A 24,372-nucleotide genomic window follows, 5' to 3' on the forward strand; every position below is an offset into this window, starting at 1 on the left:
AGCTATTTCTGGATAGTTGAACCGATTACCAAAATAATTTGCTGCAAAAAAAAAAAAAACAAACGATGACGAATAGTCCAGGGGTTGAATACGGCACAAAACCAACAGTGAAGGACGTTGTGGTCTGGGCCTAAGCAAGGAATGCAGTACGAATGAAAATCTTTATGAGGTATTTTCTTTCCACAGGTAATACAATTGTTAACTTTTACTGACATCGGTTTACAGCAAGAAAAAGGAACCCCAACGGGGTACTTAGCTTTTTTGAAGACTTCAGTTCTGAAACTCAAAAATTACAATTTCAGGAGTTGGATGACCGGCACTTGCGAACTGCTTCTGCTTTGGGCACTGCGCAGCAAGAAAAACTGATGTAATGGCGTCGGCTGCATGTTTTATACCCCTGACGACCTGACGTCATGGAAGAAGAGACAGCATCTGATGCAGGAATCCAAGACTTTGATATTCAGGCCGGCTGAGGGCTACCTGCAGGCAGACAACCCAAATGTAATGACTGCAACAGTGAAACACGAAGAACATGCAGACAGACCCCACTGAAAAGGGATCCTGGTTATGAGAAATGCACCAGCAGACAAATCTCTTCCATTTGGACATATATGATTTGCTGGCCTACTGCAGAACCTTAAGTATGTCCTCTGAAAAGATGTGCCTAAAAGATATCAAAACCCTATCACCCACAACATCTGCTGGAGATTCGACAAGTAAAGATGGATCAGAGACCACTTTTCTTGTGTGACAAGTCCACCCTGTGAGGTAACCTGTGGTGACTTCCCCTGGCTAAATGAAGAAGGGGGAACCAATGCTGTATAGGCCAAAAGGGAGTAACTAGCAATATATTTTTTTTGGGGGGGGTCTTGCTTGATCTTGAGCAGGATCCTCTGAATCAGAGGAAGGGGAGGGAAGACAAAGAGAAACATCTCCTTTCAAGGAAAATATAGTGCATCGACCTTCCAAGCCACAGGACTTGGGACTCTGGCACACAAAAGAGGAAGTGGTCTGTTCAAAGGTGACACAAAAAGATCTACCTGTGAAGTACCCCACCAATGGACAATGTCAACATCCCTGTGAGGCATCCATTCGTGAGACTGTGTGCTGGATGTGCTCAGAGAGTCTGCCACTATATTTTGCTCTGAAGGAATGTAGACAGCTTGAAGAGTCACTTGATATTGGACTAGACCCCAGACCTAAACAGCAAGTTTGCAAAGAAGGTAGGACCGTGTCCCCCCTTGCCTACTGATATACCACATCACTGTGGTATCATCTGTGAAGACTTTGAGAGGCCCTAAAAGAAAGAGGGAACGAAAAGCCTGAACAGCTATAAGAAGAGCTCTCATCTTGGTTATGGTGTGATCTGACGTCTGTGCAGGCCAGAGAGCATGGACCTTGATGCAACTGAAGGAGGCTCCCCACCTCCTGTCCGAGGCATCCAAAAAAAAGTTCCTGAGATGGGACTACAGGTGAAAAGAAGTCCTGGGTTGACAGAAAGCTGATGAATCCACCAGTTTAGCTCACATTTGAGGAGTGGAAGGAAATAAAATGGAAAATCCAGCAGATGACAGTGTTGAAGACACAGTGAATTGAGGAACCACTGTAGTTTTCTCATACAGATTCTGGCTAGAGGCAGCATAGGAATGGTGGAGGGCATGAATCCTAAAACCCTGAGAAAATCCCTGGTGGTGACTGAAGCCAGAGGAAGAACAGACTGAAAATAAGGTGATCAGAGAGAGAGAGGGCCTTGGGTGGAGGCAGGGATACCAGCATGGGAATGCTCTGGATCCTGCAGCTGAAAAAAACATGAGCCTGAGAGGGAACCAGGACCAATTTCTGAAAGTTTATGGTAAACCCCAGGCTTTGTAACAGACAAACAGAAAACTGGAAGTGCTGAAGCAGGGCCTTGGGGGATGAAGCCTGAATGAGCAGGTAATCTAGATAAGGAAATATCTGAAACCCTCTCATCCTGCAAAAGGCAATAACAGGAGTGAGGCATTTGCTGAATACCCTTGGGGCAGTAGAGAGGCCAAAAGGCAAAGTAGAGAACTGAAAATGCAAGGAAGAAACAGAGAAACCTACAAACTTCATAAAAAGGGGGTGAATAGGGATGCAAAGATAGGCATCCTTGAGGTCCAGGGATACCAAGAAAGCCTGGGGAAGAACAGGTAACAGGGTCTGAAGAGACAACATCTGAAAGGAAGGGACCTTTAGAAAGGTGCTGAGCTGAGAAAGGATCCAGAATGGGTCTCCAGGTGTCTTACTTCCTGGGAACTAGAATTATTCTGCAATAAAAATATTTCCCTTCCTAGGCAGGGGGCATGAACTGAATGGTGCCCTGAGCCAAAAGGTGTTAAAGCAGTTCTGGAAAGAAAGGAAGCTGTTCCTGAAGAAGCTGAGGCATGGCCAGAAAAGAAGGAAGGGATTTCCACACAAAGAAATATCCCTAATGGATGATGGAAGTGTCTTGAGTTACCCTTAACCAACTGGGAGGGATCAGGGAAAGATAAAGGGATAAGGGAACCTGGCCTAGGGAAGGGGGAAGCAAATTGTCAAACAGAACCTGGTTTGTCTTGAAAAGTAGGCTTCTGGGAAGTAGAAATCTGAGTAGACTTAGCAGGGGATACACACCTAGAGCCATTTTTACTTTAAGGTGAAGGGCGAGGCTGTCTGCATACAAAAGCAGATTTGGATGGATAATTCCTCTGAATTTAGGGATCGAAGATACAAAAATATGACTCAATTCCTGCAAGGTCTGGTCTTTGTCCTGGAGGGACTTAAAAAGCTTAGCAGCAGAAGAACCAGAAAGGTTCTTATTATCAAGAGCAGCATCCAACAATTTAGCCATAATATCATCATGTGAGGTTTGAAGATGAAGCCAAGAGTAATGTCTCAAAACAGAACCAAATGCAGCAGCCCTAGAAGAAGTATCAGCTGCATCACAACTACATTTAATAGAGTGGTGTGCCACTTGAAAGGCAGAACCCAATAAAGAAAGGGTCAAAAATTTCCCTTCTGAATTACTGAGGTCCGAGATTGCCTGAGAAGCTTGAAAAAGAACAGCTAAAACATACCTGGTCATATGAGTCTGGCATTTAAAAGTCCTAAAAGCCAGGGTAGCAGCCGTATTCCCCTCAGTGCCACAGATATAATCATCAGAGGCTCCCCCTCAACGTCTGGAGTTGAGATTTGCAAAGCCTCCAAGGATGCAAGAAGTCAGATCCATGCCGGTCACAAACAGGGTCTCGTCAGATGAATCTGAGACAACAGGATGATCTTCTGGGCTTTCAGCAGCCTCAAAAGAGACCTCCGGGAGAGGTGGAACAGCACCCGAATCAGACTTGAGTTTATGGCCTTTTTCTTGGCTGGCAGCCGAGCTTTGGGATGGGAAGACTCCACCACAGCAGCTTGCGCCAATAATTTAAGACATTGGTTCTCTAGGTAAATCGATGAGGAGGAAAGATGACTATGTAGGGCTTTAGGGACAAATGCTTGGCAGACAGAACATTGTGTATAGTCATGAGAAGCACCCAAACAGAAGAGACACTGCTCATGATGATCTTTATGGGGAATCTGCCTCCCACAATGACATTTCCCCTTTCTGGATGACATGCAAACACACCAAAATAAAAACAGAAATAGATAAGAAGAAACCCCAATGAGATACTTGTCTAAAACATGTCTCAGTAACCAGCAGAGAAGAAAGAATATTCAGACCGATGATCAGTGATGGAGTTCAGACTGGTAGCAAAGTAGTTCTGAGGTATGTACATCTGTAAGTCATCTTACATCTAAGACAGCATATACATGAGATATGATGCCTCCAAATTCCTAAGGCATTGATATACTGGCCTGACGTTGGGCTAACCTTGGCAGGGGATCCCTTATGTAAAGAATAATGCAACAGTGATATGGAAGGACATATAATATTTCAAGAAGTAATACATCATTAGCCAGACAGACATCAGGAAATGGGAATGGAAAAGATACAGTGTGCCTCAATACTAAAACTGTCAGGGCTCTGAGCCAACTCCAGCGGCAAAAGGACAAAAATAATCATACATCAGCTGGTGATTTCTGCTTAAGGACTGCATTATTCCTACAACAGGAACTACAGAAATGTCCCAAATAATGAAACATGAATCAGTGAGCTCTGCTTAAGTTCTGTAGTAATCTCTTATTCAACGTATTTTAAACATATTTCTGAAAAAACTAGCAGTAAAACATTGTAAAGCAGTAAATAATGTGGGATAAGAGCACAAGCACAAGACTTTTCAAAGTGCTTATTTGAACAAACCCTAAAAACCAATACACATAGGCAGCAAATAATTATAGAGGAAGGCAATACAGTTACTTAACTTGTACCAGCTAATCCTGATGAGTGCATGGGTAAATAAGAGCAAGACATGCACAAGGGAAAAATAAAGCACAGTTGTGTAAATAAACTTACCATGACCAGAGATGTTCAAATGATCTCTGCTGCAATTGATTTAGTTACATTGGGTTGTATCCTGCCAAGGATGTAACAGCCGGCCAGCTTCCAAAGCTTCAGGGCACATTCCACATGCCCAGTCAGTTCATAGGTTGGTACTAGGCTATCGGCCCTAGGGCCTATACAAACCTAGCCGTAACAATTCCCTGGCTATTTCTTCCCACAATATTTACAACAGCGATGATCACTCAAACGTCTACTGTTATGATAAGTTATGATCATCACATAGATCACTGTTGTAGAAACTTTAGCTACAACAGTAGATTTACCCTAGCTTACTACAGTTGGGAGGTAGAAGGGGAATGGTCCATGAGTCCCTGGAGAATGAACCTAACAAAACCTGATCTAAACCTAGAGAAGGACTCAAGCTTGCAAAGCCTTGCAAATGTATTTAGTGAGGTCCAAGTTGTTGCATCTAGAATACTTCTAAAATCCAACCCTTTCCAAAAAGCTATAGATGAAGCCAAAGCCCTGGTAGTAGAGTGGCCCTTTACCCTGCTTGGCATAGTTTTGTTGTGATAACAGCCTGACACAACCATTTGGAAATAGTTTGCATTGACACAGGTTATCCCCTCTTCTTACCTTCATAAGAAATGAACTGATCGAAAGATCTAAAAGATGTAGTTTTGTCAAGATAGTACCCAAGTTGTCCGTGGACATCCAGGGTATGGAGAATCACTTTTCTCTCATTTATAGCTTCACGAAAGAAAACAGGGAGATGGACAGTTCGGCTTAAAGAAAACTTGGATACAACTTTAGGTATAAAAGAGGGATTAGTTCTTAAAGAACTCAGATACTCTTCTTGTAAAGGTCATTTTAACCAGTAAAACAGTTTTCCATTTGCCAGACAGATTAGCTGGCTCAAACAGAGCAAGTGTTAGCTTCTCTAACACAATTTAAGATCCCAAGGAGGGGCTATCATTTTTTGGAGGCCTCTTGTGCAAAACCTCTTTAAAAAAAAAAAAAAAAAAAAAAAAAAGTTTTATATGAGAATGCATTGAAAGATGAGCATCCATGGGTAGACATGCCGAAATAGCCAATACATGAAACTTGGAGAAGTAAGAAAGGCTGTAGGATAATAACTCTTACAGATACTGTAAAACCAGAGAGCAACTATCCTGAATGAGTGCAGGTTATGTGGTTGGCACAAACTATAAATCATTTTTCCATTTGCTAACACATGATTTCTAGGAGCAAGCTTTCTTGCCTCCATTAGTATCTGCTGTACGCCTTCAAATAAACAGGTGCCTAAAGGGAATTAAGACCTGTTATCCAGGCCAGTCAGTTGAAGCTGACTGGGGTTGGGGTCTATCAAACACCCCTGACCCTAGTGAATAAGACCCACTATGGGAAAAAGCTTGTGGCAACAACCCCTCACCATTTCCAAAAGAAGGGAGAAGCACTGCTGCCTACGTTAGAAGGAATTCACCACAACGATCTTGGGAGGATTCCTTCTCAATATTCAGAAGTATCCAAGATAACAGTGGAAAAGATGGAAAAGCTTACAGGAACATTCCTATCTAAGAAAAGGAAACAAGTACCTATCTTCTAGGCATTCTTGCATGGAGTTCTGGTGCAGAATCTTGCCAGCTGACTGGTCAGAGAGGAAGCAAAGAGGTCTACTTGAGGAACCCCCCAAAGATGGATCAAATCTTGGAAGATCCCCCTGATCTGGTTACCATTTGTGGGGGTCTGTTCTTGTTGGCTCAACTTGTCTACGACACAATTTTGCTCTGATGGAATGCAGGATGCATGCAGTGTAAGACTGATGTGAAGCTATATCCCAAACTAACATGGCTAGTGTGCAAAGGGGTTACAACCTGCTTCCTCCTTGCTTGTTCATGTATCACATGGCTGTGGTATTTTGTATAACAACTTGGAAAGGTCCGGCAGACCAAAGAAGATTGAAAGAACTGAGTGCTTTGATCAGGTCAAGTATTTCATTTAGATCTATGTGCTTGCATCTGTACTTGATGACCCACACACCTTGCACTTTTATCCTTCCTGATACTGCTTCCCAAGCAAATTCCGAGGTGTCTGTGGTGACCGACTGTTTTGGAACAATGAGGGAGAAGGGTGACATGGGTTTAGGGAAATTTGCTGTCTCCACCAAGTGCTGCATCTCTGACAAACCCCAGAAATGGGATTTCAAAAGGCAAAGAATGTTGGTGCTAGGACCAAAGAGACTTCAGACACCACTGTATGTTTCTCAAGTGAAATCTTGCCAGGATATCATGAGAAATGAGACCCAAAATCCTGAGATATTCTCTTCACAATGACCACCTTAACCTGACATCAGTACACTGGGGTATAAGTGGAGTCCGCTGACGTCATGACCTCAGTTATCTTCTTGCCCCTAGGAGTTAGGAGCCCCCCAACAGGAGCAGAAGGTCAGAAGCCTTGGGCAGGAAGCCTTAGGCAGGCAACAGCCATAAGAAGGAGTCCTGAAGGCTAAGGGGGAAGGAGCGAGGGGAAACAGGACTGCAACAGTGAATACAGATGAACATCTAATTTATGGTAAGTGTACACAACTGTACTATGTTCGTGTTTCTTCATGTGTCACTGTTGCAGTCCTGACTTGTGGAATGATTCTCAAAGCTGAAAAGAGGGGGGGGTGGTAAAGAAGAGAAGAGGAGAAGCGAGTATATTTTGTCGCGTAACAGTGGCAAACCCTGCCCTGGAACTAGAGGAGGCTGACAGTGGTAGTGTTTGGAGAAAGCGTGCACTGAAGACCAATTCGAAGCCTCCAGTAGTCCTTGACAGGTACACTTTTCAGGAAAGGCAGTAGAAGGCCTAGCTGCCCAAGTGGAATGGACCCTTACAGCCTCAGATGTATTTCTTCCATGATGACTGTAACAAAAAAGTGATACAGTGAGAGATCCATTTGGAAATAGTCTGCTTACAGACATCTGGTCAGATTTCCTGATGACTTTGTTCTGTCCAGACAATAACATAGCTGCCTGTGGATGTCTGAGAAATGCAGAATTTTCTCCCCCCTGTTTTGTGGGTCTGGAGAGAAGATAGGCAGATTTACTGCTTGATTTAAAGAGGTGTCAGTCATCACCTTGGGCATAAAAGAAGGATTAGCCCTGAGAGAGAGACTCTGTCAGGACGTAAGGTGAGAAAGGGTTCCACTGCTGCTAGCCTGGAGTTCTGAAACTCTCCTAGCTTAAGTGATAGCTAGTAAAAAGGCAGTGTTCCATGTCAGGAATTTTAAGTCTGAAGGACAGGCTGGTTCAAAAGGAGGAAGTATACGCCTTTCTTGGACAAAGGCTATGAAACAGAGTGGTGTATGAGGTCTCCTGGGAGGTCTGATGTGGATGACTCCTCTAAGGAACTGTTTGACCAGCAGATGAGAAAAGGTAGGGCTGTGGGCTGAAAGTTAGGCTGAGACAGTTGAATCATGAATCTGTAACGATGAGTAAAGAAAGGCCTTTGTCAAAGAGATTTGCCAGATAGAATAAGATGACAGGGAACTTGGCCCTGATTAAGCTATTCACACCAAATTGAAAAACTGTTCCATTTTCCAGCACAGGGTTTCCTGGTACTAGACCTTCTGGCTTTCCTTAAGATGGCCTGTACCTGTTTATGTACAGGAGACCCACCCTGGGGTTAAGATACCCTCAAAGCTGATAGATTGAGGGTTTGCAGACTAGGGTGTAAAATGGGTTCTTTGTTCTGCATTAGAAAGTCTAGACTCTCTGGTAATATCCAAGGTTTGTTCAGGTTAGGCTACGAAGACGATACCAGTGTTGCCTTGGGTAATCTGGAGTTACAAGTATGACCCTTGGGCGCTCTTTTCTGATGTTTTGGAGAACCCTGGGAAGTACAGTCACTGGTGGAAAGGGATAGATGAATAAGCCTGTACATGCAAAACAGAGCGCATCTGTTTTCCGGGCTGAAAGAGTCTTGTTCCTGGAAAAGAACCTTTATAAGTGTCTGTTCTCACTGGTGTTGAAGTGGTCCAGATGTGGGGTCCCCCATTTCTCCACTATGCTGAGAATGATCCCCAGATGCAACTGCCACTAGTGACAGTCTAGAGGCTTCTGCTGAGTTGACGTGCCAGTTGGTTGTGAACACCCAGGAGGTACTGAGCCAACAGTTGCACTCCAATGGCATGAGATGCACACCCACTCCCATTGTTATGTGGCAAAGAGGATAGGAATGGGTTTCGAGTGCAGGCCTTGGTCTACCATGCAAACTCACCTTTGAGGCCAGGTATCTGCCTTACCTTGCTATGCAGTGGTTGTGCATGCTGAATCCACACCTTTCTGAGGAACCACTGTAATTCCCTCATGTGTAGCCTGGCCAGGGGAGTCATGAGAATGAAAGAGGCCATGTAACCCAGTACCCAGAGAAACTCTCTGGCTGTAAGAATATTGCTGTCCATAATTTTTTGAAAGTTATTGGTCAGGAAGGATGCCTTGTCAGGTGGCAAGAAGGTCTTCTGAAAGGTACAGTCCAGTAGGGTCCCCAAGAACAGTATATGCTTGTTGTGAGTAGAGTTCAGAATTCTTGGTGATTTATGGTGGATCTCAGGAAGGTAAACATGGTCTGGGTGACTATTATGTCTGTGCTGAGTAGTTCCAGCCTTGCAGACCAGATGAGGCAATCACCCAGATAGGGGTAAATTTGTACCTCTTGTTTTCTGCAGTAGGCAATGAGCAGAGTTAAGCATTTTATGAATACCCTGTCACGACCAGACAAGTCAAATGGGCAGAGCACAAAACTGAAAATCTTTGGAACTTGCACTGATGCTCAAGAATCCTCTGCTTGATTCTTCTATAGGAACATGCAAGTATGCATACTTTAGATCAAGAGTCCCGATAAAAAAACGCTGGGGAAAAAATGGACAAGAGTTACTGAAGGGTCAACATCCTGAATTTGGGATCCTCCAGTGATAAGTTGAGGGCAGATAGGTGTAGAATATAACAGAAAAAGGTCCTCTTTTCTTGGGACCAGGAGCAGTCTTGAGTAAAAGCCCCTTCCAGTTTGATGTAAAGGTACTGCTTCCACTGAGCCCTGTACAAACAGTGATTATATATGTGTAACAGCCACTGCTTTTGGGGATGGTGGTATATCTGGAAAGCCTGAATGTTTTTTGGGGGGGTGTATGAATTTGAGCCGATATCCCCTGGAAATGACATTTAGTACTCATTGGTCTGAATTAATGAAAGGCCAATTTTCTCTGAATAGTGCCAGTCTTCCTCTAAGTCTGCGAACAGGTTGGGAGGGAGGGACAGGAGGATAGAGAGGGGGCTGTGCCATGAAACAGTCATGACTGTACCCTTCTAGGGATTTGTGGGGCCCTGGTCCTGAGGAAGTAGAGTGCCCTTGCCAGAGTCTATGGTGCTGATTCTGGTCCCCTTCACTGTGGGCCCCTCTTTGACCTGCTTTGGGTTGGGAAGGGAAGGACCAGTGTTTAGTGGGATAGTTTCTACTGAAACGTTGGGGCTGTACCTGCAAAAATTTTTGACTGTCTCCATTTTTTTCAGCACAGCTTCTGCTTTAGGGCTGAAGAGGAACTCCTTATCTAAGGGGGCATCCAAAAAAACTGGATTTAACATGCTCTGGGAGGGCCTGTTCCCTTAGTCATGCATGCCTCCTAATGCCAGATCCAGTGGCTGCAGCCCTGCTAACAGCCTCCAAAGCATCAAATCCACAGTGTAAGAAATGCTTGGTTACTTGTGAAGCGAATCTGCAAATGTCTAGTAAATCTTTAGATAAGCTCTTATTTTCAGTGGTCAAAAGCTTTTGTCTCATCGGTTCTAGTAGAGTTTCTTGGTATTTCATCATGTGAAACTGGCAGACTAATGCCCTCATAGACAGAATGGCAGAAGTGTATACCTTTTTACCAAATCTATCAATGGCTCTGCCTTCTTTATTTGAGGGTAGGGGGGTTTTATGGATGTGCTGGGTCTGGCACCTTTGGGTCTAGGAACGACAAACTCTGGGTCAGCTGAAGGGTTTTTAAAAAGATGCTTATGCAAATCCATAACCCTGTAGAATCTGTCAGGTTTCCTAGGTGCAGGAGGAAGGGAATCTGGCTAAAAAGAGGATTCCTGGAAAATGTCATCAACCACCTCCAAAATTGGAGGAACAGCATGGGGGGTTATCTTCCGGGAGGTTGAGAAATTCCCCGACTTTTTTTTTTTTTTTTTTTTTTTTTTTTTAGATTGGGGGTAGTCTTGCTCTTCCCAATGAAGATGATCCCCCAGGGAGTGTAAATTTTCCACAAAGGATAGATCCTTAAGAGGGGAGGCAGAAAGCAAAATTTCTTCTGAATCAGACTCCTCAAAGGATGACAAACAGGGATCTTCTTCAAAAACTGAATCCTCTTGGTAAGAGGCCTCTACTGACTCAAAAGGATCAGAAAGAACCTCCAGGACTGGATCTCTTTTCGTTTTTCTTGAGGGTGGTTCAGTGGGGAGGGATGTTTGCCCCTAACCTAAGGAAATATCACTCCTCTGCTAATCTAACCAAATCTTGCCGATAGGTCTGAGACGGGAAGCTGGTAGGCCTGAATTAGAAAGAAGATGGGTTCCTGGAAGCAGTCCTTTATTTAGGCCTGGGGAACATTGGAAGCAAGGATGCCAGTACCCTTCAGAACTGTAGTGGTGGTGTTGTGGTTGCTGGATGTCAAGGCCTGCCAAGTGTTCCCAGACCTGACCGACAAACATAAATCCAACACTTGTGTTGATGTTGACGGGCCCAATGCCACATCGGACTCTGAATGGGTCTCGACAGAGGCCTTTTCCACCACCTCAGTCACTGAAGGGGGATGTGAAAGTGTCTTACCGACTTCCATGATAACCAGCCTTGGAGAGCTAGGAGATGCTGAATGGATTCTTCAAAAGGCCTGAGTTTGGGTCATTTGTGTTTAGAAAGATCGACATCGGGACGACTAATGGACACCATACCATGCGAAGAACCTGGATATTCACTAACGAACTTAGCTAAAATGTCTGCCGTATGCCGAATGGTTCTAGAATTGAATTGGGCACAGAAACAACAATTAGGGATGTTGTGCTCTGAATCCAAACAGGTAACACAGAAAAAGTGGAAGTCTTGGTGTAGGATTTGTTTACCACAACAGAGATTGCTGTTAACTTTCTTGGACATTAGTTACAAGTTCTTAGTCAAAATACCTTTCCTAAACATGAAAGTACAATAAAACATTTTTAATGTGGAAGGTTTTTCCCCAAAGAGAACTCATCTGCCCACTAAAGGACCAGCACAAGATGACCGTCAATTCTCGAAAGCCCACAGAAGAGTGCATAGCACCCCAAACCTGTCCTTTTAGTCAGATCAGCTCATGCTGTCTGACAACTGGGGCACATGGAAGGCTGTCCTGAAGCTTTGGAAGCTAGCTGACTGTTACATCCTTGGCAGGATATAACCTAATATAGCTAAGGCTACTGCTGCAGTGATCAATACGATGAGCATTTCTAGAATCAATCATTGTTCACTGCTTGTTTTGCACTACTGCAAAGTATAGACTGCATTTGCCCACAAGTTTCAGTGCACAATACTTTAAAAAAAAAAAGAAATGTATACAAACCTGTTTTAATTCCTGGACTTCATCTTTTAATGCATACACTGTGTCAACAAGGCTTCTAAAATATGAAAAGAAACTTGTGTAAGTATTACGTCTTTATACATAACAAAACCAGACTTTTTTTAATCAGAGAAAGATGCAACTTTTCTCCAACCATGTAAGATGCTGCTGCTGCTGAGGAAAGGCCTGTGTAAGAGTATGATAACTTCCCAAATGGCTAAGGATAAGGCATACTCCTCCTAGAAAAGATGAACTAATATTACAGCAAGTGTTGGACAGCCACTCTTGCCTTATTTTAACAGTGAAAAAAACAAGTGTCAGCTAAGAAGATATTTGCTACTATGTGCCATGCAAGGAAGAAAAACAATGTAAACCTGAAGAGCTCAGACACTGCCTGGATTAATGCAATTAATGCTGCATTTTAATTAATTAATTAATTAATTAATTAATTAATTGCATTTGTTGATGCTCTGTAAGAGCTCCCAAACTACAGGCCAATTGCTACCCTTCCTCACCTCTCAAAAATCTTAGAAAAATGAATTTACACTCAACTGCTCCAATACCTCATGGAAAACAATTATCTTCTCTCCTACCCAACATGGATTTAGACCAAATCACAGCTTGACTTTGTCAATATCATAAACCTTAATAGAAACAATGGCAAAATGGGTTTGTCCCTATTTTTAGATCTGTCAAGGGCTTTTGACACCGTCTCACATGACAAACTGCTTAAAAAACTACAGTAAACAGGTCTCTTGCACTCCATCCAATGATTCAACAGCTATTTAACCAAAGGAAATCTACTTGCAAAGTGGCAATCTCGATCTACCTTTTCTTCTAGTTGTTGTTGAGATATCTCAAGGATATATCTTAAGATACCTATTTAATATCTTCATGAATGACCTCCAAAAAGCCTCCATGCAAGCGGCCCTCATTCAGTACACGGACGAGGAATCTAAACAGCTCCCAATGTCTGTGAAATTGAAAAACTGCTTCTCTTTACCCTACATCTCACGTGGGCACTGATTTGGACTTCAAAATCAGTTCTTCAAACAACACACAGATTCATAGGTTTACACATACTAATCTGTTATGTGTTACAGAAGGAAACCTAAAAATGCAATCTGCATATACAGGAACTAATCGCTGGAACACTATAGTGAATAAAACAGTATCTCACTGAAAATAGAAAAAATACAGCATCTGCCTGTTTACTACCAACACTACTTAAGGCCACCCCTATATGTGCAATTGTCCAAGCAAAAACAAAGCTACAACAAAATTGCTAGTTCTGCCTATAATCTGCATTACAGTGCCCATCACAGCACTGTTCTCAAACATAACTGGCTACAACTACATCACCTTCTCAGATACTAACTAGTTGTTGTCCACAATCTTGTACATAAACTTAATAGGTGTCCCAGCCTAAAAGTATCCTCCATACCTACCTACCTCCGCCAGAAGCCTGCAATCAACAAAGTCTTGCTATCCACTTATAACGCTAAGAACTCAGTAGGGGACACCTTTTATTCCATTCACATCTCCAAACTATGGAACTCACTACCTCTACCATCAAGACTCGAAAACAACCCATCCACTTTCAAATATTAATCAAGACAATTTGAAGGACTCCTGTAGTCTTGCTCTTCACTAGGCTAAGTCTTAACACAAACAACCATCTTCCTTACCACCACTTTCCCATATCTCCCTTGATTACCAAAACATTTGGGTCTTATTAACACACAGTAAAGACTCAATTGTAAAAGTCTCTAATAACTACAGCTATACTCCCTACTCTTACACTAACACTTCTTGACACTAACATCAACAACTAACAGTGCTATGCCTATAACTTAATACTTTCTATTCTACCATGTAAATGGTACTTTAATACCCCATTGCAGCCTGAATTTCTTGACTACCTCCCAGTCTAATCCAGGTATCTGCACGTCTACTCATGCATATCCATGTTTATAGCCATTCCACTACAAATGTCTTGACACTGTGATTATACCAGTGTGAAAAGTATTGTATCAATGTGATTGCACCACTGTGAATATAACCTTTTATTCAACATGATATTATGAAATGTGAACCAGTTCAACATGCTACTATTTATAATTTACTGTTATACAACGACCCCCCCCCCCCCATTAATATTCCAAAACGTGTACATCAAAGACTTATACTAATGAAAAAAGGTCCGGTCGCCCGGACTTTTTCCATTAGTATAAGTCTTTCTTTTTTTTTTGGACAGCAACGGAGAATGGAAGATCTCTGTTGCTGTTATCTCGCTATGTTAAATGAGTTTAACATAGCGAAATATCTTTAAAAAAAAGCAACGGAGATCTTCCTTTCTCTGTTGCTTTTTTTAAAGCTGTCTCGCTATGTTAAACTCGTTTAACATAGAGAAACAGCTTTAAAAAAAGTAACGAAGAAAGGAAAACCTCCGTTGCTTTTTTTTTAAAGCTATAGGTTCATACTAGGCTATCTGCCCTAGGGCATTTATAAGCCTAGCCAGAGTGTGTTTTGCTTTCGCCACCCATTTTAAATGAATTTTTCGAGGTTAGTATACTGTGCCTCTGTCTAACAGTGACACAGAAGTGATACCCGGGGTACACCTATGATCTCCCATCCACTCATCAAGATTCCTCTTGAAGAGAGTCAATGAGGGACTCTGCCTAACCTGGACTGAGATTTTATTCCAGAGTGAAGGGAGCCCCTGGGTTATGAATCTGTCCCTCCAGCATGTCCTATTTATTTCAGTGCTGAGGTTCAAGTCTCTCGAGTGCGTGGCTCGATGGGATTTGGATTTTCTGAGGTGCAGCATGTCCATTAATTCCGGGTTGGACATGGCTTTATACGTCAGGCACAGATCACCTCTGGGCAGGCGGTATGCCACTGAGTAGAGCTGGAGTTTCTTTAACCGGGCAGCATATGGCATCTGTTTGAGCCCTTTGATCCTCTTGGTGAGGTACTTTTGGGGTCTTTCCAGTTGCTGCAGGTGTCTGGTACGGTACATCCCAAAAGGGGCATTGTACTCAATTATGGGCCTGATGAGTAAAAAGGCACGATGACCTCCCCTTATCTAGATGTGAATCCCTTCATGATTAGGTGGGCTATATAAAATGTTTTTCTAACCACTTTGGCCACGTGGTTGTCAAATGAGAAATTGCTATCAACTTGGGTCCCCAGGTCCCTAATTACTTCTTCTGTACTTAATGGATTACCACCTATGTGGTACTTTGTGGGCACTTTGTTTTTGCCAAAGGGGATGACTATACACTTTTTGGTGTTTAGCTTGAGGCCATGGCTCTGACACCGGTTGTCTGTTTCTATGAGGCCCTTTTGGAGGATGCTTGTGTCGGCTGGAGAGTCGATTATGGCGCCCAGTTTGCAGTCATCTGTGAACTTGGTCAGCCACAGTCCTTCCGTGTTGGCCTGTACCTCCGAGAAATATATACCGGACGAGAGAGGTCCCAGGACTGAGCGTTGTGGGACGCCACTTCTAACTGGTTTGGAGTCTGACATGGCTCCAGCAATTCTAACCATGTGGGTTCTGTCCTTGAACCAGTTTGCAACCCATCTAGTGACATAGGAGTTTATATTTAAGCTGGTGAGCTTATCTATAATGCCTGAGTGGGGTATTGTATCGAAGGCTTTTGCGAGGTCCAGGTAGGCTGTGTGGACCACCTTCCCCTTGTCAATGGCCTTGGTGACTGTTTCAAAGAAATCGACCAGGTTTAAGAGGCAGGATCTGCCCTTAACAAAGCCGAACTGGGTAGGATCCAGTGTCTGTAGGTCCCCAATATCTTTACTTATGAGGTCCATGATGATCCTTTCCATAGCTTTGCAGACCAAGCTAGTCAGGCTTATGGGGCGATAGTTTCCAGGATCCGTTGAGGCACCACCTTTGTGGAGAGGGACCACTGTTGCTGTACGCCACTCTTTGGGTACATATCCTGTAGTAAGGCTGAGATTGAACAGTAGTTTTATGTTTGGGTTTAGCTCTTCTTGGAGTTCATGTAGGACGCAGCCCGGGACACCGTCTGGTCCCATTGATGCTGTGTTTTTTGCTTTGGAGAGGGTGGCTCTTACCTGAGCATCTGAGATGTCAGGGGGGCAGCACTCTGCTGGGATAGATATTTGCCCTTTTGGTGGGGGGGGGGGGAGAAGTTTGCGTTGAACCTGTCAGCTAGCATGTTGGCAATGTCTGTGGGTTCGGTGTATTTTTTGTCATTTTGGACTAATTCTGAGCATATCTGGGAATTCCCACCCAGGTTACTAACATAACCAAAGAAAGCCTTGTGATTATCCTTAGTGTCCTGTGCAATTTTTCTCTTGAAGCTGGCCTTAGACGATTTCATGAGTGCCCGTAGTTTTTTGCTAATACTGATCAGAGATGCCTTCCCTTTTTGGGATTTTGCTCTATCATGAAGTAGCTTCCTCCTCCTATTGTATAGTTTGTTTACGGCTGGGGTCCACCAGACAGGACGTCTGCCTTTGGAGGATTGGGTCTTGGTTTTATTTGGGATTGCATGATCCATGCATTCCTGAAGGTGTTCATAGAATGCGCTTATAAAAGATTCTGCGGTCTGGGCCATATTTTCCACAGGCCAGGGGGCTTTGAAGGAGTCCACCTCGGTTTTGAGGAGTGTGAAATTTGCTTTAGAGAAGTTTTTCACTGTGGTTTTCTGGGCAGGGGGTGGGGTCGGGATGTGAATATCCAGTGAGATTAGTTTATGGTCTGATCTTACCAGTGAGGGATACACTTCTGGTCTGGAGCATAAAGTCCCCATGTTGGTGATGATCAGGTCCAGTATGTTTTCCCCTCTTGTGGGAGTGGTAACAAGTTGTTCCATAGCATTTGAGTTTATAAATTCTAGGAACCTTTGGGCTAGGGTGTTGGAGCTAGAGTAATGCTCCCAGTCTATGTTTGGGTAGTTGAAGTCGCCCAATATAATGGTGTTTGGAGAGACTTTCATATTTTCCAGTGTTCTCAGGAAGGCCGAGTGGGGTTCCTGGGTTTGGGAGGATGGTCTATAGCAGGCTATAAACTGGAAGGCAGTTTTACCCGCTGTTAGTTGCACATGGATAGTCTCTGATGCTTCGTGCTGTGCCACCAACCTGGAGGTGTGGGTATCTTTGACGAATACTGATACTTCCCCTCCTTTTGTGGTTCGGTCCAAGTTTTGGGGCCGAAAAGCATGGTATGAGGTATAACCTGGTAGTGCTGGGGTGCTCTCGGGAGCCTTGAACCAGGTTTCTGTTACTGCACAGATATCGATGTTCTCCATGCTAAGGAGAGTTTCGAGTGCGTGCATCTTGAGGTTTAGACTTCTGGCGTTGAGTAGCATTACTCTTAGTTTCGTATCCCTTGTGATCCCCATGGAGGTGGGTTTGTCTTTTGAGCCTTGCCTAAAAAAGGCACTATGGGGGTAGCAAGAGCCTTTGCCAATATCCGAAAGCCCGGGGGTGACAGGTGCAAGCCATCCCTAGCGAAGCATCGTGGCTTGTCGAGCATGTCATCCCAGGCTGACAGGCATTGGATCCGCTTTGAATGACACCAATACTTAAGCCAATTGTTGAAATTGATCATCTTGTCTTCATATTGTGGCATCATTCTTGGTGAGGGTAAGATGCTACTCAAGGTCAGGGTCATACCGACCTGGGCTACATGCTCAGAGAGCTCCTCTATGTCTCTTTTCATGTAGTCCAGGGAGGTACGTCTCAGGTCATTCACACCAGCATGGACAACGACAGAGTCATATTTGTACTTGCCTTGGAGTGTCCTGAGAGCTTGTGTTATGTGGCGGATTCTAGCTCCCAACAGGCAGCTCACCGTGACATTCTCCTTGTTCAGCCTGGTGAGCAGGACGTCAGTGTGCCTGACGATAGAGTCACCTATTACAAGTGTATCAGGTGTGTTGTTTAGCCTTAAGGGCTGTGACTGTTCTGCACACTGGCGTTGTGAGCTATGTGTTGCACGTGTTTTGTTTTGGGGTAGCGGTTGCTTGGGTGTCTGCTTTGGAGGTCTGTGCTGCTTAGGCAGATTTTATTTAGAGCCTCCAAGTATGTTTTTGTGTGTTTATTTATTTGGTTTGCTGTCGTGGTAGGTCTATGTGAGACTGAAATTGTAGTGAGTGTGGTTTCCTTCTCCTCCTGACTGGTTATGCCAGTACTGAGTTGAGAGAGCTTAGCCTCCAGTTTGGCTATATGGTTGCATCTCTCACATGTGTTGGAATTTCTTGGGAGGAGGAGAGGGTTGTCTGCGTACATTAGGCAGTTGTAACATTGCCTCAAGATTCCCAGATTCAATAGCTAGACTGGAGAGGAGATTGACAACTGACCTTTGGACATGCTAGAATAGTACTGGAAATTCCTTTATAATTAAAAAAAAGGGCCAATGGGGAACAAGGTACTAAAGGGGAGTTTGTGAGGTTGTAGTGCTTTTAATTTTTTTAGTGCTGACTTATATAATTGCTTTAGTGAGCAAGTGTCAGGTAACTTAAATGCAATGTGTTACAGGTAACTTAAATGCAAAAATGACAAACAGTAACTTTCTTTCAAGTGAAACAAGGAAATAAGTACAGTAAGCAATGCAGATATCACTAGGGATCCACAGAAGCGCTGAAAAGCCGTGTTTTAGGTGGAATTAGCTTTTCAGGGAAATAACAAGCATAGAAAACAAAGCTAGATTCAGCAGGCCTGGATCTAGTCTATGCTACAGCAAACAAGGTGTACCAATTACAGTAAGAAGCAGTTCAAATATGCAGGCATTATAAGCCTTTAACCAGAAATTCCCAGCTCAGAAGGGAAGAGTCCAGCCTCTCCTCCCACAAGAGTGCAGGCCACAAACCCTCAATGTAAAATAACTGGCCTGAAGCCCAAGTGCTTAAACCAGAACTAATACACTTTTAGAATAACAGACACTGAGCCCTCAATCAGCAGTTCCCAACTTAGAAGGATGTAAGCTACCTGTCCTGCCACCACAGTGCAGGCCACAAACCTTCCTAATGTAAAACAACTGGTCTGAAGCCCAAGTGCTTAATCCAAAAGACTTAGAATGATAGCTACACTTTAATCAAGTTACTACCAAGCAGTAATAAATACAATTGAATACTTTAAAGAATGCCTGGATTAGTGCTCAAGTTATACAAACAAAGCTAGATTCAGCAGGCCTGGATCTAGTCTATGCTACAGCAAACAAGGTGTACCAATTTCAGTAAGAAGCAGTTCAAATATGCAGGCAGTATAAGCCTTTAACCAGAAATTCCCAGCTCAGAAGGGCAGAGTCCAGCCTCTCCTCCCACAAGAGTGCAGACCATGAACCCTCTTAATGTAAAATAACTGGCCTGAAGCCCAAGTGCTTAAACCAGAATTAATACACTTTTAGAATAACAGACACTGAGCCCTCAATCAGCAGTTCCCAACTTAGAAGGACGTAAGCTACCTGTTCTGCCACTACAGTGCAGACCACAAACCTTCCTAATGTAAAACAACTGGTCTGAAGCCCAAGTGCTTAAACTAAAAGGCTTAGAATGAGTTACACCAAGCAGTAATAAATACAATTGGGTAGTTTTAAGATGACGCAAAAGCAAAATAAAGTAGGAAGAAACACAGATACAGTAAAAGCAGATAACATTTTTTTTTTTTAATTTTTTTTTTAAGTGGAAAGAGGGAAAGGAAAGAGATACAGGAGTAGCAGAAACTAAGCTGACTGGCCTTCTCAAATGTTCTCCCTGTAATGGGTAGAATGAGGTAATGACACTAGACTGGGAGGAGGGTCCCAGATCAAATGTACACTAGGGGCAGGCAACTGCAAAGCCACCAACTATAAAAACACTATACCAACAGGGACGGAGGGTGGGAAACAAACTGCAGAAATGTATCTCACAGCTGAAAAGCTGCAGTGAGCCTTTAAATGAAAGTTTTAAACAGCTACAGGAGCCTCTAGAAAAAAAGAGTTTAACTGCAACAAGTTATCAGAAACAAACAACCCAACAGATGCTTAATAAAAGTGGACAATTTCCAGTTAATACCTCACACACAGTGAAACTAGCTAGAAAAATACACAGTACACAAAGTGCTATAAATAACAAATAAATAAAGAACAAAATAAACAAAAAACAGGATACTTAATGTTATATATTATAGCTCCGAGTTTCCTCAGTGTCCTTCCTTCGATCAGTTCAGTGTGAAATGGCAGAACACACACAACTGAATTTCTTAGGTAACAGAAAGTTGAAACCTGAGACAGCTTTTAAGAAAGAAATCTCAAAAGAACCAATGAGGTGCTTAGTCAAAGCTGTAGTCCAGGTGACCTCAGTCAGCTAATGACCTCAAACAATTCTCTCTCACTGAAATGCCTGATGGCTTTGGCTAAATCAAGATGTCCCTGAATATGTGCTCAGACACACAGCCTCCACAAAAACTAGGCCCAAATACAAGCCTGAATATGGAAATGCTGCAAATATCCCCACTACTTAGAACAACTGCAGAAATATATCTCACAGCTGAAAAGCAGCAGTGAGCTGTGCTCAGACACACAGCCTCCACAAACACTAGGCCCAAATACAAGCCTGAATATGGAAATGCTACAAATATCCCCACTACTTAGAACAACTGCAGAAATGTATCTCACAGCTGAAAAGCAGCAGTGAGCCTTTAAATGAAAGTTTTAAACAGCTAAAGGAGCCCCTAGAAAAAACAGTTTAACTGCAACAAGTTATCAGAAACAAACAACCCAACAGATGCTTAATAAAAGTGGACAATTTCCAGTTAATACCTCACATACAGTGAAACTAGCTAGAAAAATACACAGTACACAAAGTGCTATAAATAACAAATAAATAAAGAACAAAATAAACAAAAAACAGGATACTTAATGTTATACATTATAGCTCCGAGTTTCCTCAGTGTCCTTCCTTCGATCAGTTCAGTGTGAAAACTCTTTTAACATAGCGGGACAAGTTTTTAAAAGCAACAGAGATCTTCCTTTCTCCATTGCTTCCACACAACAGTTCTGATGTACTGAGTAACCATAGGCATGAGCAGTATATCAGAACTGCTGCAGAATACTGGACAGCTGCTAGGGCTGCCACCTTTTCAAATGGCCAAAGTGGGACATTTTTGGTACAAACATCAGATTTTACAGGCCGACATATACCTACGGTCAGTACAAAAGTTAGAACTTAAATTCTTTGCCTAAATAAAAGCTTATTCTTGTAGCATTTTAGTTGCTTATTCCGTTTCTTATAACATTTAGGTATTTTAGATACAGAATTAACTATTTTATGCAACTATTACATAAAATATAGGAAATAATTTTGTCCTAAAATCTCAGGACATTTGCCATTTTTACAATTTTTTGTCAGGACAGAACTGCCCAAAGAGGGACTGTCCCTCACAAAGTGGGACAGGTGGTAATCCTAACAGCTGAGGAAGGGCAGCAAGGAGGCATTACACAATGCCATTATTTAAGAAAAGTAAGTATTTTTTTTCTTAAATAATGATTGTATAATAGCAATAACCCACTTCTGGGTGTGGGTAATGCTGGATTTACCCACGGTTGTCTTTGTTTGGCCACTCGGGCTTCGCCCTTGTGACCAAACCACACCAACCGTGAGTAAATCCAGCATTACCCACACCCAGGCGTGGGTTATTGCTTAAATATTGCACTGTCAAATATGGCACTAATGTTTAATTTACCTGTGTTAATTTTATATTGCATCTTGTATTATACTGTACCAATGGAGCTGTTCCCAATGGGCCTTTGATGAAAAGGGGTTCTGCACCCAGTCAGACTAACATGGATAACAAATGAAAATAAATAATAATAAATACATTTCAGATTTTATTAAAGTGTTTTTGCCTCAGGCCTATGATCATACCTACAAATCTACTAAGCTCATTACTGACTCCACAAGCCATGCTACATACAGTATCCACAAATTAAAAAAAAAAAAAAAAAAGAATCTCTACCGTCTATTCAATTACCACCTTACGAGAAGTGTGGTGGATGAAAGAGACAGAAAAAAAATACATACATTCCCACCTATGACCCCTAAGATAATTACATCCCAAATGGTGGTAATGCTATGGATTATTAGGCCCCAGACTCTATCAATGGGCAACTGATTTACAGGTGAGACTATTGGCAGTATGACCTAATGGTCTGCCCAAATGACTGCTGTTATTCCACAGTGATATTTTCAACTTGGAAAAAGGAAATATGGAGTGCCAAAACCTTTTCCTTATCTCTTGAAACAGAAATCATACCTCCAACTTCTCAAGCTTTCTAAAGTTTTCTCCATACATCAAAAGTCCATTTGTACAGTACAGCATCAGGAAGGTGCTATTTATTTTTTGCCTGCTACCACTATCCTCAGGCTCCACTGCCAGGTCCCTTATTGTTCCTCTATTGGATCCTCAAGACCTGGTAGTCACTCAGTACAAAACACTCCAGCAAGGTCAACATTCCAGAACAGCCCATACACGCAGGGGGTTCCCATTCCTCATGCGCAAGTTGGAAGGGATGGAGGCCACCAAGCCCAATCAGTGGATATGGCTGGGGAAAGAGCCATAATACTGTGGCCTTCAGAGATTTTGTTTTTGCCCTACCCCTCCCACATAGTGTACTTGTGTTACTAATGATGTGTGGGTGATTAATAGGGAGTAGTCCATAATGATGTGTCTAAGTTGGATCCCAGGCCAGCTATGCTTCCTCAGTCATCTTGCACATGCAAGCCAAATGATCATTCCTAGCTAAGTTGTCCTGCAGGGCTCAGTGAAAGATTCAACAACAACAGAAACTACCATAAATGTACCATAAATGTAGATGTTAGGATGCAGTCCTAACTATTGCCTAACTCGCTGTAGTTCCAGTCAGTCGTCCAGATACCAGTATGCTGGCTGGCGTCGGTCGGGCGCATTAGACTGACGCCAGCACGTCAGGGATGTCAGAAGAAGGCAAAAGATACCTGCTGCCAGCAATATATGTACAATATATAAAAAATATATACAAAAATATCAGCATATAACCTCACCTACACAACCACCCCTAAACACAGAGGGTTGCTGCAGAGTCCTCTGAATCCCAAGTAGCCCAGGGAGAGGCTGGCAGGAGGCTGCAAGCAGGAGCTGAAGCAATGCCTGAACAAAATAGCTGTGCAAAAGCCAGCCTAGAAAACAGATAGAGTAGAGAGAGATAATGCTTAGAATAATGTAAAGAGCGTATGCCAAGTGCACTCTCCTCCATATCCTATCCTCCTTTGCCACCCCCAAAGAATGTTGAAGTGGCAGGCAGCCCTAGTGTAGGAATGAGGGCCTAAGCCCAGCTGATCTCTCTTGCCATGATGGGAATAACAAAAATGCAAATGCAAAACCAATCCACCTAGAAATAGTTTGTTTGCCCTAAGAAAACTCTGAAAACAATGGTGGGTCAACAAATGCGTCATCAAAGCATTGCTGAGCTAAATTGCTGCATGGAATGATCTTAATGGGAAGGTCCAACTCAGTAAATGTCAATAACCTCAGTAAGAAATGAAGGAAATTCAAAAATAAATCTCAAATCTTTCTAAAAATCCAAAACTAAAACTAAAAAATAAAACTTCTTCCTTCTTTTTGTACTTCTTGTCCTTCCACTAGCTCACATAATCACATTAAAATTTAAACTTGTTGTTGAAGACAGGCTGTGTTTCAGAACAACACATATGTTAGATGAAGTGAGTGAGTGAGTGAAGCTTGACATTGGAGCAGATGGCAACCTTCTGAGATAACAGAATCAAAATCATAAAGGCCATATGGAGGCTTCCCTTACCAGACTCCTTAGTAGTGGTACCCAGTGTTGCGAGGCCAAATCTGAGCTATTAAAATCATCTGGAAGAGTGGAAGGGGCACACATGAAAGGCATTTTTCCAACTGAAAGAAAAGAAATCCACTTTCCAAGCTGTGAGTGAGAACCCCTTTGTGCAATACTTTGGCAGCTGGTGGTTTAGTGCCAATCCTGGCAGTGCTGTGTGAACCCTAAATGTTGAAGGGACTGTCCTTGCAGTCACACGGACTGATGAGATAGTTGGTCTTCCTTTTCTTTGAGCCAGAATCAGGCAGTCGTCAAGTAAGGATAGATTTGAATGCGAGTTTCTAAAGAACCGACGTCCGGGACTGCCGGTTCCTAGCACAAGAGCGGCATCCAACAACGCCGTGCTCCAGCCCTAAACAAGGTAGCACTACGCAAACTGCTTCTCTGCATCGGACCATGCGCAAAAAAGACTGATATATGGCCGGGGTCATGCGCATTAGTACCAGTTAGGACTGC

At 42.9% G+C, this 24,372-nt stretch overlaps 1 protein-coding gene across 4 annotated transcripts in view; it reads right to left on the bottom strand.

Moving 5' to 3' along the window:
* The window catches only part of ARHGEF7 (Rho guanine nucleotide exchange factor 7), a 2,881,265-nt gene that overhangs the window by 30,096 nt on the left and 2,826,797 nt on the right, over positions 1 to 24,372 (bottom strand). For all 4 annotated transcript variants that reach the window (XM_044072654.1, XM_044072651.1, XM_044072652.1 and 1 more), the window contains one exon: positions 12,057 to 12,111. In XM_044072654.1, coding sequence (XP_043928589.1) covers positions 12,057 to 12,111 — 55 coding nt within the window. The remainder of the gene's footprint in view (positions 1 to 12,056; positions 12,112 to 24,372) is intronic.

Source organism: Protopterus annectens, chromosome 5.part0 (genome assembly GCF_019279795.1).
Source record: "Protopterus annectens isolate FY-2018-M chromosome 5.part0, PAN1.0, whole genome shotgun sequence".
Classification (NCBI taxonomy): domain Eukaryota; kingdom Metazoa; phylum Chordata; order Ceratodontiformes; family Protopteridae; genus Protopterus; species Protopterus annectens.